This window comes from Sinohyriopsis cumingii, chromosome 4 (assembly GCF_028554795.1).
Source record: "Sinohyriopsis cumingii isolate HCF-2022 chromosome 4, ASM2855479v2, whole genome shotgun sequence".
Taxonomy (NCBI): Eukaryota; Metazoa; Mollusca; class Bivalvia; order Unionida; family Unionidae; genus Sinohyriopsis; species Sinohyriopsis cumingii.
Genome location: NC_142964.1, coordinates 119,476,429 through 119,491,514, shown reverse-complemented (window position 1 = coordinate 119,491,514; position 15,086 = coordinate 119,476,429). Strand labels below are relative to the sequence as shown.

The window sequence follows — 15,086 nt, the reverse complement described above, 5'->3', positions numbered from 1 at the left end:
ACATTGTCATATTTTCCAAGACTTTACCTTATCATTTTAAAATACTTGTATCGGACAGAACTAGTACAAATCATATGACTATTTAACTGTCGGTTCTGCCTGAGTAGAATTCAAAGATTGAATATTTGAATATGAAAGAAAATGTAATCCAATTTTTTTTAATACGAGATTAGGATTTTCTGCCAAAATATATTTTGAATGGTGTAATTTTAAAATAGTAATGTTGTATATTACCATTAAGTATTGTTCCAGAGAAATATGTTTCTAATATAAACAATACAATGCTTATTTGACTATATTATTTCAACAGAGAAACACTGGAAGAAGTTACTTCAGGCACAAGAACCAAATGCTAGCGTAATGAAATACCGATGCTTCTGTGGCAAATACTACTGCCGCTGTCATAACGAGCGCACTCTTCGACCATTGATAGGACAAAAAATATCATCTAGTGTCTCTGACAGTTTTCTTTCGTCCATTTTTCGTCGGTTTTATACATGGGTCAATCCAAATCCAAGACATCGATTTGCTTCCTTGACCTCTTCTCAGACGTCAGACGACAGTGATGCCTATTGCTCGGATGACTTTGGTTGTAAAGGATTCTATTCCGACTCCGGTCTAGATATTAAACTGCGATGTATTCAGTACAGACATTCTCAGAATTCGTCAGGAGACGTAAGCATATATTCCAATGTGTTGGATTCGGAGAAAACTTGTAGCATTTTGTCGTCTGACTCTGATTATTCTTTGACTTCTTCTTTGGACACGCTAGAGACTCCCGGTGTTCCATTAATTGTTGTTACAAACTGCAACAGTTCTAATCACAAGTTCACAGACGAAAGGGCAATCGAAGAACGGCGTTCCCAAAGCTTTTCGGATGCGGCATCTCTCTGTAACTCACAAACAAATCGAAACATGGGCATCTTCGAAAACCCCGAAGCACTGAATGGGAAGTATTGAAAATGTTTAAGTCTGTCCTTTACTTTCTTCAAACTTTCTATATCTAACTCTATTATTATTATTATTATTATTATTATTATTATTATTATTATTATTATTATTATCATTATTATTATTAGCGTCATCATCATCATAATAATAAAATCTAATGTTTTATTCCAGATAGAGCAATCGAAGATAATACGGTTTTTATACAAGATATAGACAAATTTCTGTAAGTCAAATCCCTTTTTTTTAAAAATATTTATTTATATAATAATTTTTATAACACTCCTGAAAGATATACTAACACCAAACTTTAATACTGTACTTACATTTAACAAGTGGAAAAAGAAACTATGTTAAGGTTTCTATGTATGATTATTTGTGTGGAAGCAATCTACGAATATTGAAGAGCAACAGCAGCAACAACAACATCAAATAATAATAATAATAATAACAACAACAATAATAATAATAATAATAATAATAATAATAATAATAATAATAATAATAATAATAATAATAATGACGATGATAATAATAATAATAATAATAATAATAATAATAATAATAATAATAATAATAATAATAATAATAACAATAATAATAATAATTATCATAATAATAAAATGATAACAATAAAGAGTTTGCTGTATTCAGTAGTTTGATCCATCTGCCATTATTTGTTTTTCGAAACAAATTTCAAGCATACATTAATCAATCCATAATTGTATAGATATAATAATGATGCGAATTCTGTTTATTCTACACATGCATACCCTATATATTGTAGTCTCACCTGTGACTTTATGATTCCTTATAAAGAAATCAGCCTTGGAGAATGCTTACGAACCGGACGAACATGTACTCTTTACAGGTAGGTTTTATAAAGTTTCTAAGAATATTTTCAACCATTTCAGAGTCATGGGTATCCAGCAAGTTTACAAATAAAAATATAGATAAGCAGGTGGAACTGACGATTAAAAGATTTATTATTTGCAAAACTAATGTAATACCGTAATGATTTTCTATGTAGTCTCGTTTAATCAGGCTCAGGTGTGACCCATGAGATATGTGCTAATCGAGGGACCCTCGTTTGATAAAGACCTCACGGAGTCACGCGTGAGTTTGGTTGAACAAAGCATTGTTCTGTTTGGTTAACATCTTCGCTAGCCAAGGTTCCGATATGTTAACCCTATCTACAACTTGGCGGTTCGATCATATATTTCAGTGCTCTGTCCTAGCGACATCTCTTGGATCTCATGAGTTATGTCCCTTAGTATTTTATGCCAACTAACCAACAGAGTGTACCAGCGGTGCACTGTATTTACATCGGCCGAAAATGGTGGAGGCAATTTACTTCAAAAGCATAGTTTGTAAGTTTAACATCGAAGGTACGAACCAGAGAGAAGCCATCACAGGTGTATTTGAGGGAAAGATGTATTTGTGCAAACATGAATCGGCAATAGAAGATTGTTTATTTATGAGTCCATTCCCTTAGTGTGTGCCTCTTGTCTCGATCTTGTCGAAATATATGATCGATCCGCCATAGTGTAGCCAGGGTTAACACATCGAAACCTTGGCTAACGAAGATGTTTGGTTCCAAACTATCACTAATTGTTATGTTATCGCAAAAACGAAATCGGATAATTTTGTTGTTGTATGAATTGGATATGCTTTCGCTATTTATATTCAATAGCAAAAAGCCAAGACACGAGGTTGTTATTATTTTCACGTAAAAAAACATCGTAAGTATCTTTCCACCTATTTTCTACAGCAGAGCAGGAAATCGATATTAAATGAGATACATGTATTTCGTAGGACTACGTCATAATGTTTTCAAACAAATCAAGTTGATGCTTATATTTGCATTGTATGTTTTAAGACTGTGACATTTCAGGGGTCAATGGCACGGGGAAGTTCTAATCCATTATTTTGGAACACTAGAGAAGAAAGAAAATGAACAATTTATGTCCGATGTCAGAACCATGTGTCGAATACGTCACGAAAACATCGCATTGTTCGTTGGTGCATGTGCAGAACCGTCTAGAATGCTCATCGTAACAAGGTATTAGATTTTAAATAAACCAGTGTAGGCCCATTTGCCCTTGTATTTAAACATTTTTTAAAGAACAATGGGATTGACGAAGTTACACTTCAAGGATATAATAGGTCTCCATTTTTGTCATCATTTATTTATTTAATTTTTACAATTTATTTGTCGATTCAATATGAAATGTTTCCAACAATCGTGCCGAGTTCAATTTTAAGTCTAACAGGTATTGGAAATGTCAAAGGTAGATCCAATAAATCGGTTTTTCTTCTAAATACACGTTCATCAATAACACTTAGGTCCCAGAAATATTTCCGGTCTGACGACCGTCGCTGTTTTTTGCCAACCATAGCAACTTTTTATACTCCAAAAGTAAAATTTTTAATACAAAATTATAAAAAGAATTCCCGAAATTGATTTGTGCATTAATTGGACCGGTTGCGCCAAGTACTTGAAGTGATTAGTAAAGTATGCGTATTAATCATTATATATATAATGTTTACAAAATTCTTTTTAAAAAACCAAATTGATTTATTGATTTGTGCATCTAACTGAGGTGATTTAGTCCAGTGTTTGAAGTACTTAGTACATTATATATATATATATATATATATATATATATATATATATATATATATATATATATATATATATATATATATATATATATATATATATATATATATATATATATATATATATATATATATATATATATATATATATATATATATATATATATATATATATATATATATATATATATATATATATATATCGATTTAAAGTAGTCACTCGCTGTTAACGGGCAACTTTTAACAGGTTATAAATGCCAAGGAATACTGATTTATTGATTTAGAGTTTTATAATCGTATGCATCTACCTAGCGAGTTCTCACTTAACATCACGCAAACAACCACGTTTTCTTCGATCAAATCAAAAGCTTACATTCATCTAGACACGAATGAATCCGTATAAAAGACAAATATGTTAATGAATGTATGCATGTAAGTCGTAATGAATGGATATATATATATTTATATATATATATATATATATATATATATATATATATATATATATATATATATATATATATATATATATATATATATATATATATATATATATATATATATGCTTTTCTACGATGTACACTGGATCTGGGTAAATCGGAGTATTCGTTACCAAAGAATGATAATAAAAAAATTGTAGAACTAGATTTAGATGTCTGAGAAGATGCCACGTCATCAAAATATTAAGTGCTGATTTTACAGATTGCAAGTAGATGACAAAGATGACATACTAATACATTGTATCATGTTTCATCGATGTTAATATTTATATGTTACCTAGCATTTCCGACAACGCATGATTTTTGGACTTTTGAGCATCGTTTTACAGAATGAAGTAATCAAGCATTTTCTCGCTCTTATTTAAACAATGACTACGACGTTCTCAAATCCCTCTGACGAAAACGTGTCCGTGGATATACACCATTTTATATGATAATGTATTTTGTTGCTAACCAGGTCAACGATTTTTCTTGAAATATGAGTCATCATGCGAGTTTGATTGTACCTTGTCACGTTCGTCTTCTTTGTCACTGTCACACCACTGCGTTGAGTAACGTAACATATTTTCCTTGTGAACTGTTCATCATCAGTCAGCTTTGAAGAGTGTCTTCAGGTGGGTCTGAATAATTTGAATTTTTAATTTTGAACGAGAGGACAAAATCTTATTAAAATGCATACTTTGACATTAACATATAACGAAACTTTAAACTTGCATACATCTGTGATTAACAGTTTAAAAATATTCGCAAGAAAAACTGCACGTGCTGAAACAGATTTAAAAGGATATGTAAAGCAAATATTTTATTTGTCATTCAATCAGTGGTTCATCCTTTTTCTTCCTCCCTGAAAACATAAAGATTGAGAAAATACTGAATCTGAGATCTACTTGTAATACGGTTACATAATCTGATTTTATTACTTATGCGCATGTGCATTGATGCGATTAATTGCCAGAATAATAATCCTTAAGTATCGCTCTTAAATTTCTATATTTTTGATCTTCTTTGTGCGCTGTGAGGAGTCTGAAAAAAGCAACCAAACTAGAAAGTATCAAATTGCGTTGTAATGGAAATGCTCCATAAAATCCCACTGAATGGTGAGTAAAAAGTTTATCTAAAACGTAATCATCCATAAGTATTCCGACTAAAACATTAAGAAGTTCATATCATCTACAATGATGTGCCGGAATCATTATTTTGATAGGTTTGACTGGTAATCCTTTAATGGGCATGACGACCTACTACCACCTTGACCACTGATTTCCAGATCAATTAGCACAGACACTGAATAATCCCAGTCCAAAAACTATTTTTCTCTATGTTGCAATATGATCCGAAGTCTCAAACAGGTGTTGAAGCATGGACATACAATGATTGATGCTATTTTGGGGGTGACCTTGACCTTTGACCCTCCTTAACAATGCAAGAACACATTAAAAGTAGAGCAAACGTTCATTTTAGTCAAACGTGCATGGCAACTTGTGTTTGGAATTGCTTTAAATTTTAAGTAACTATCATGGCCCCTTGGATGGTGTCAAGGTTATAGCTGCCGTTGCAACACGTGAGCGGGTTATCAGATAAAGTCTCTATTTTCATCACCTAAATTATTGCCATACCCATATCTTTGAACTACATAAAAATCTCTCAAAAACAAATGTCATCTTTTCAAATTCAGTCTCCACAATATTTTTGGATATAAGGAACATGAAAGGTATCGAATGTCTTTAGAAAATCAATTGAAAATTATAGCCTTGGTAAATTTTTCTCTTCTGGATAATTTATAATTTCAAACAGTATTATGATATTATCACCAGTAAATCTCTTTTCAGTGCATATGGATTCTTATTTATTATGCATGGTAGGACTTTCTTTGTTCTCGTAGATAAACATTTTGTCATTATCACATATTCAGTGTTTTGAAGAGCTCTATGTCGCCAATTGTTTATCGATCTGTGTCTTTATCTCTTATTTGGCAATAATGTAGTTATTCATTGTTTCTGTTAAGTAGTCATTGTTTTACTTCATATATTTCAGTTATGGATCTCAATAAAATAGGTGATATATCATTAAAAATATTGAGTAAAATTATATTTTCGAACACGGGTGCTTTTGGAACAATTTGACACCTGTCCGATAGCTGTCTGCGTTCAGCGTTTGCTAATTTACTTTCTCATATTGATTTTAATTCAGTTATCAAAGGATGGCAATGAGAGAAACAATTCCTTGAACTACTCATTATTATTATAAACCTAGTGTATGTGCTATTTGTATTTACGTCAACATTTACAGCTTTGTTAGATTTCAGTGAGCATTTGTTGATTATGGGGGGAGGGTCGATGTTGGGAAGATATTTTTCAAATTATGAAATTCAGCCAATTTCAAGGGTGCAGACGTCATAATGTACAGTATTCAAGAGACTATTTTGAAGCATGGATTAGTTTAAAAAATGGACCCTCCATAATTTCTTAACATACGAAAATCTGAGAATATTCTAATGTAAAAGTGTTTAGTAATTTCAGATATGGATAATTCTTTATATTATCTGTTAGGGTCTGTTTCATGTTACATGGCGTAAAGTAACGCTGGTCGGCTTGGAAATGATTACTGATGAATCATACAAATTTAGCAAGATAAAACATGCAAGTGTCACATTAGTTTCGTGATGTGTACTAATTAGCTGATTAGAAAAAAAAATATTGTTGTACTTGCGAGTGTTGCCTTGAGACCCTTTTGATCCCTGGAAATAGGCGAAACAACGGACTTCAGACCAGGTTTACGCATGTGTTGGTTTATTCACTCGGTAGTGAGACCCTTTGCATGAAAAATATCATTTCAGACTCAATTTGAAATACCCTCCCCCCCCCATAGGCTTGCCCCCAACCTTGCGCAGTTACGGCTGTTTGTTAGAAGGTTACTATACCACTGGGTTATCTGTATAATTTCGTTTCTGTAACCAATATATTTCAGATTTTGTTTACCATCTTGCAACCACCTTTCTTTAGTCATTGTTTTGATTCCTTGATTTTACGCATAGTAAGTATTAACTACAGCCTTCATTTATTTTATTTCAGTGCTTATTTTTTGCTGAGAGGATACTGTCTCGATTGAATTCTAAATTTTGAAAGTTCCTTTCATAATATGCAGTTTGTTTTCTTTTGTATTCTTTCTCTTTTCGAAACATTTTTATTTTGCATCATTTCTTTAATCATTAATATTATGGGCCGAAGTCTCTGGAAGCCCATGCACATGTAGTGTTTTCATAGTGTAATTTTAACCATTGTACCTTAAAGAAGATTTACTCAAGGAAACGTTCTAGTTTCGCGCTTATCTTATGGTGAGGCGGGACTCCTGCCCTGCAACCCCTCCCCCCCCCCCACGCTACAAAATCCCCAAGAGCTACAGCTACGTCTAAAATACAAATGAATAAACAAGGAGAAAAGACAAACGAATATATTATTTTAGATATGGTATTTACTGTTCAGGACAAACTTAAAAATTGAACACGAATTATGCATATATGAACAGGAAAATGGAGATGCTCATTTTCTGGCCTGAAGCAGAAATAATTAAACAAACAAGCAGTTAAAAGAAGGAAAGAAATAGATGAATTTGTTTGTTTTGGAGGAAATGTTGACTCTATAGATAGGCAAGACCGCTGCTGGAATACTATTTGCATTTCTGGGATTTTAATGCCCACAATTGGCCTGAATCTTGGACGGCTTGCGAGAACAAACCAAATGCATATATGAAAAGAGACTGGACTTGAAGGGTCTAGAATTTGTTGTTGCTAGGTACCGAAAAAAAATAAGGCATCCAATAAAGAGGGTAAGCTGACTTGGATTAACAAACACTGTGTCACGGATAATTTATCAAGCACTGTACGGGATGATCTACGCAGGTTAGGGTATTATATGAGGCAGTTTCGTACTACAAATGTAAAGGCTTATTTATGTCGCAAGAATTAAGTTTTAACAATTGGTTATTGAAGGTGTTATATATTGTTTGATAGAGCCTGCCGAAACTGATGAAAGACAACAAACATTTAGTCTGTTACAAATACCACGGAGTGTTTACAAAACTGGGGAACCCCTTTTTGATACGCAGGCAGGCCAGGCCTAATAGTTTGCGAGACCCAAAACGCCACTCCGGCAGCGGGGCCTGACCTGTGGAGTTTGCCCATTTTTTAAAGGAAGTACTGGGCCCCAGAGGCGCGGGGCTCGAATCGACCCTCTTGCTCGCCCTGCCTTAAGGCCGGTCTTGTACGAGCCTCTAAGTGGCAAGATGTGTATCTTGGAGATGTGGCGAACGTGATTTGAAACGACCAGTGTGCAATAAAATCCTTTTGCAACAAGCGAGCTTCAGAGCCACATGTTACAGGGCAAGCCCTATAGATGGCAAAGAAAGTGGAAAACGATGGTATGAATGGACTAATAATAAACACTATTTATCTTTCTGGAATCCTGAGGCTCTAATAAAATAGGAAAATAAGTATGAAACGGGTTCATACAATTCAGTTTTTCTTCCATCAAATTTAGTGGAAAACGGATCAATAAAAATATTTTTGTTAGTTATGTCGATTGTGTTGTACTACATATGACCATTAAAACTGTATACGTTAAAAAGGGAATTAAATGTTTCACTGTATATGCATTACTGGAACACTTTCTACTGTATAATGAAAATCGAATTATTTGAAGACAACTTATCAGACGTTATAGGATGTGAAACAATGCAGGATATTTTACCATCATATATTGTAAACCATATTGAAAAAAAGATAAATATATATACGAAACAGATGACCTTGCTCAGGAAAGAGAAAAATTAATAAAATTATTAAAACAACTGTGGTGGTGGTGGTGGGGGTATATTTAACTGAATTATGTAAATCAATATTATAATATTTATGTTGTAAACGGAACACTATGCAGGGATAAGAACGAAATGACACATGTATAGTTAATAATGGTCAGGTGGAGAACGATGTTGCATTTTTCCGTTATTACAGACTTTGAAATAGGCCCTACTCATTTTCTTTATTTTCTAATACGTTGTATATTCCATGTCAGCATCAGCGATGCCAGTTACGAAGAGGATGACGACAAAATTATGAATACTTTGACCTTACAAAAATTCATTTGGAATTATGGTAAAAAAGATAATTTTCTGAGAAATTGTAAATTTACACTGGGGAGAAGCTTGACTTTGTAACTGCATTGATACCGACATCAATCGAGCCGTGGGGCAGATACGAACGTTGTATGATATTTCAGCTTCAAACATCAAGCACAGAAAGGACATTAAGTCTGGTAGACCACATCAACCAAGTTTTGGGATCGTGAAATTTTGAAAGAAAATAAACAAGCTTTCTTTGTTATCGCCAGATAAGTACGATAGACAACTTGCAGAAATACGTATCGCCCAAAAATAAAATTAAGAATATACTTTATATCTTTATATGTAAATAGAAAAAAATATTATATTAATGAAATAAAAATAAATATATTAATTTAGGCAAGTCTTGTTTTGTAAAATAGTTAGAGGGGGATTGGGGACAACGGAAGAAATTAGTCGAGTTCTCAGGTTTATCTGTAATGAAATATTCACTACAGGTTTGTTGTTTCCAAAAGTATGGGAAGAGAGTATTATAATTTGTAAGAAAGATTCAGTAAATGACTGAGATAATTACATGGTTATTTCACTTATAAATGTGCTCAATCAGATTTTTATCGAGGTATTAATGAGAGTTTAATTAATTGGGCTGAAGATCATGGTATTATCGAAAAACAGAAGCAGGATTTCGTAAGGGATGCTAAACTGCTCATATATTTACTCCAATTTGTCACCCAAAATTATCTTTGTAAACAAGGAAGGTGCTATTGTTTCTTGTGGATTCGGAGAAGGAATTTGATTCTACTGACCATAAGACACTAGTAAAAATCAAATAAATAATGGATGAGGTGGAAACATTTTGTGCAGATTAATTTATGTGTAATATAAGTTAAGAAGAATGGATCAGGCTCGATATCTGGGTCAATTTCATGTCAAGGTAAAATGTTGAATGTCAGATCGGGTGTCTAAAGTTAAATGTTTCACATTTGCTTCTGATGGAATGTGTTTTACACGTGCGATATGTTGAAAATACTTAACTCTTTTCTGTTGTTTCGTCAACAATAAAAGATCATTTTTTTTGCAACAATGGTCGAGTAACGCTTTTCGTTATCTAAATTATAAGCTTAAGATAAACATGGAATTTACCTTTCTGTGCAATTACCGGAAAAACATTATGACAAGCACTTTCTAAAATGAAATGATGTGCTCCTGACTTGATGACGAAGAGAGGGAGAAACAATACAATTCCACTTCATCAAAGGTTATAGTGTGTATGCAAAAAAGAATTTGGTTTAAGATGAATATCATGCACTTATGGTATTTCCATTTTATTGAACGTTAAGAGGAAATTGTTGAACAAGACATTGTGTGGCGAATCATATTATTAGTACATTTTATTCTTTGATGCAAAGTAGAATAATTCATACCGTGGGTAACCCAGCGGTCTTGATATATCATGCACGTAGGAAAGTATTCTTGAAGAAGCACAATTTACATAAAAATTAGCTTTCTTCTTCAAATACGTTGCCCGATCACGTTAACTTTAGGAAAGTAGGTATTAGGAGGAAGGAATGCTGAGCATCCTACCAAATCCTCGGTATCATCCTGGGGAAGAAAGATTGGATTCCCTATGTGAACGATAACCCTCTCTCCTACTTAAAGCAACATACCTTTGGTCACGAGATCTGTGACCGCTCAATCTTGTTAAGAAGATGATTATTGAAATCTTACAGTCAAAATCCAAGAGACTATGTTGGTTTAATTGGGTCTGGTTGTCGTCTGTGTCGTAGAAACGGGACCCACCAGATTAAGATATTTTCTCTGCAAAGCTCAATCAATGAGATACAAACTCTAGAAGGTTGACTCCGAATGTCCGTCAACGGCTTCTATAATGTCACGGATTGAAATGTTGCGATGTTCTGCGAGGCTCGCAGAAACGTCATTGGGCGACTGTGATCTTATGGGACAACACAGTACGCCGAGCGGATAACTGAGTTAAGTCATGAAAATAGAGATTTGGATGTGATATTCTGCTTTCTCACCTTCACAGGGAGAAAGTCTTTCGATTGCTACGACCTGTCTCTGTGCACTTGAATGCGTAGAGAGGATCTTGCCGCTAATCTCGACTTATCTATAAACGAAAGGGAGTGTATGACGACTATCTGACTGCCCACTTATAGCAACCGGTCTTGGGCAATAAAGCCTGGTTATGTCACGACGATCACCAAACCATCCAATCTGAACTGTAGATATTTCGGGTCGACTGAAAAGGCATGCAAGTCTCTCACTCTGCTTGCCGAAGCTAAAGCTATCAGGAAATTTGTTTTGTATGAAAACAGTTTAAGAGAGGTCCAAGCAAAAGGCTCGAGCTTATCTGAACTGAGCCACATTAAGACCCAGGACAGATTCCAGCATGGAAACAGGGTGAGAGATTTTGGTCTATTCAAATCAAATTTGGCTAATAGGTCTGATACGTCTTTATCATGACCAACATCTCTTCTGCAATGATGCCTGGCTGTGTCAGATATCATGGAGCGGTAGCCGTTGGTGGTAATTGCTACCCACTTTTTGCCTGGTAGAGTCAGACAAAATAGTCGGCTAGATAAGATATAGAGGCAGTCAAAGGGACGATGTCTTTGACTCAACACTTGTCCCTGAAAACACGTCACTTTCCCTCATGAGCTTTCAGAGCGGAGGGTCTTCTTGCTTTCGAGGTTCTCTCCACAGTCGAAGGTCTAAACTCTTTCTCTTCCATAACTCTCCTGACAAGAGCCATGCGTGAAATAGAAGACTGTCCTTGAAGGGGTTGAACACCCGCAACCGTGGTTGTTTGAGAAGATTAGGCTTTCTATCTCTAGATCGAGTAGATCGCTGACCCAGGACTTATCGCATCTGAGAGGGACTATCAGAATCATCTTTCAATTCTGACCTCTTAATTTCTGTATTATTTTCGGTACAAAGAAAGTGGGATAATGGGGAGGCTAATGCCCATAACCACTCTTAATGTGCTTGGGTAGCTTTATGCCAGGAGAGACGCACAGTAAGATCCCCGTAACTCTAATTGTGTGTACCGTGGGCATGTTAGGATGGACAAATTTATCCTTAAGATCTCTGTACTTGAAGAGAGATGAAGCCACAGACCTGGCGGAGCTATCACTAAGATCCCTGTAATTGAAATTGTTTAAAGTTGTAGCTTGGTGAGACAAGAGAGCTATCATTAAGATCTTCATTTTTGAAAGATGAAACCATATTCCTGGCGAGACGGTCGGAATTTTCAGTTAATCCCCTGCCTGAGATCGCTAAACAGGCTGGAAGGCCTGCTCCCTTGGCTGGACGAGCGTGGACGGCTTCGAAATGCGATGCGGTAGTAAAGGATGGATCAGTTTCATCTTTTAAAAACCACACGATCGAACATGAGGTGATTGGGGTGGGGACTTACGACAGCTGGGCTCCCTAAAAACGGGGTACACTCCCCCATTATAATATAATTAATTAATTAAGATTTGTTTCATTGTGACCCTCTTTCTTTGTCTTAGTCGATTGTTTGCGAAACCGTAGTCTATACATTCTCGAACCATATGGTGCACGAACAGCATGGTACTGACATAGTACATTTTGTTCACGCAAAACTTGTGTCAGTCTCCTTCGCCTTGAACGTATAGCATTTATTACACTTCGACGACAGGTCTCACTGGAAAGACAAGATAACGAAAAACACAATAAAAAAATATACATTAACGCTGCAGAGCACCTTTCGCTGACTGAGCGAGCAAGCAATAGGCAGTGTGCGTTAAAGCGTAAATAATAACATGTATCAACGATAGCGTTTTGTACCATGTGGTCCTAGAAAGGGATAACAAAATTCCGAAACACATTCGCAAAATTCAAACAAACAGTTGCTACCTGTTTAGGAAGGAACATTAGGCTATATAAATCCCAAATCCTATATGGATGGTTCGAATTTAATACAAATTTGCTTGGATGTACGGGAGGTGTTGCTGTGCCGTAAAACATCTAAACCAAATGATCTCTACTCTTTCAGAAACAAACTGAAATTTTCATATGCAATTTAATTTTTCCTTCGCGCCGGACTGGTATGTTGGAGTGTCTTAATCCTTTTTCCTGGACGACGCGCGCTCCGAATCAGCTGACAGTGGGTGGATTTTCATCGGCCATGCTGCCTGCAGGCACGTGGACATTGCGCAGCCCTTTTTTGTGCCATCTCTATCTCTGAAGGTTTGTGAACAGATACAAATAAACGTTGATAATCTTCTCACAATACACCCCTCAAACGCAGGCATGTAAACTGCTAGTATGACCGTTTTTCCAGACATGTTTACTAGTTTAATAATAACGCATACAATGTGAAGATACAGTGAATACCCACCCACCCACCCCACAAAAAAAGCCCACAACAACACAAGCATCTCGTCTCATGTTTACAGAAGATCGAATTTGTCCTCAGAAATTTCAGTTTTTCACAAGATAGGTCAAAAGGTCGTGTTTCCTTGCAAATTGAACACGATGGTTCAAGATGCTTTATAACATTACAACGATTTTGCTATTGAACGAAATATATATTTATATATATTATTTCTTGTGTTTCAGTGTTAACCATGGAAAATCTTTGCATGACAGTATCCACGTGTTAAGTGAACACATTGATTGTAACAGCAGAATAATAACACTGCGGCAGATTGCCAATGCAATGGGTTACCTGCACGCCAAGGACATTATTATCAAGAACTTGACTTCCAGAAATGTTCTCCTTTGTCCAAGCGTTAAACTGAGCTTCTTAGATTGTGGTATGATCGAGAAAAGGCACGACAGGTTAGACAATAAACTTCAACACAAGTGATATAATGTTTACCTTCGGCAAGGCAGGGCTATAAGAACTAATGTTTCTTTTTCTTATTTTTGAACAAGACCTGGATTAAAACTTTGATATCTGTGTGGGTTCGAATCCTGCTGGAGACATAGCTAAGCACCTTTGTTAAACCACCCGGTACGGACTCTTACCCTGTAAAAGGAAGGATATTTAACATTTGTTTTGTAGCCAGAGGAGCTATTCACAGTGTATATGATGTCATATGCTTGTTGATATTACATATTTCAAGTACCGTTTCATGTTGCCACACATCATATAAACGTAACATCAAAGCATCCTAATCTAATTCTTGTCATGCCATTCACTGACATATGCGTCAAACTTCCGGTACATGCTGACAACGAATCAATGCCTTTCGAGGGGAGTTTCCCCATTCAGACCACCGTGGCTATCTCTGCAAGACAAAACTATTTGAACAACATTGGTCATTGCAACTAATGAAATGACAGTAGAATTGACCGAAAAGTTGCGAATGAAAAGCTAGTTCCATGTATTCACAACTTCTCGGTCATTCCTTGTTTCGTAAATAGTCTAGGTGGTCCGAATGGTAACTATTGGCACAATCGGTAGATCGCATGCTTAAAAAAAAATCGATGCAAATAATGGTCTTTGGGATTTCTTTCATGTCCTTGATTTTTATTACGTCGTATTAATTTCATTAATGTCACAATTAATAGACGACGTGCTATCTCTAAGAGCAATGCAAACGATTGTTGAAGACAATTAAAACCTGATGATTTCTTAACTTTATGTTCAATAAAAAATAACAGTAATGACAACATAAATTAAATGTGCAGGTATTTCACTGATTGTTAAAATGTCGTCAAGTTTTACTTTTAAGACCTGTCATGTTAAAAGATTATCATGTTTAAAGGGTTGTATTCATTGCACATCTAGCCGGATGTCCGAGTCATTTTCAGAGAGTCGAAGATATTCGACTCTCATCGAAATGAGACGAATGATCCGCATACTTGACCTCAATATTGCGATTGGGAGTTTTCAGGATAGCAGTTATG

The 15,086-nt window shown here is 35.2% G+C and overlaps 1 protein-coding gene across 1 annotated transcript in view; it reads left to right on the top strand.

The window, feature by feature from the left end:
* Positions 1 to 1,117: 1,117 nt before the first annotated feature.
* The window catches only part of LOC149801996 (kinase suppressor of Ras 2-like), a 25,165-nt gene continuing 11,196 nt past the window's right edge, over positions 1,118 to 15,086 (top strand). Inside the window, exons 1-4 of the mRNA XM_089956389.1 lie at positions 1,118 to 1,174; positions 1,736 to 1,819; positions 2,843 to 3,010; positions 13,791 to 14,012. Coding sequence (XP_089812515.1) covers positions 1,752 to 1,819; positions 2,843 to 3,010; positions 13,791 to 14,012 — 458 coding nt within the window. The 5' untranslated portion in view covers positions 1,118 to 1,174; positions 1,736 to 1,751. The remainder of the gene's footprint in view (positions 1,175 to 1,735; positions 1,820 to 2,842; positions 3,011 to 13,790; positions 14,013 to 15,086) is intronic.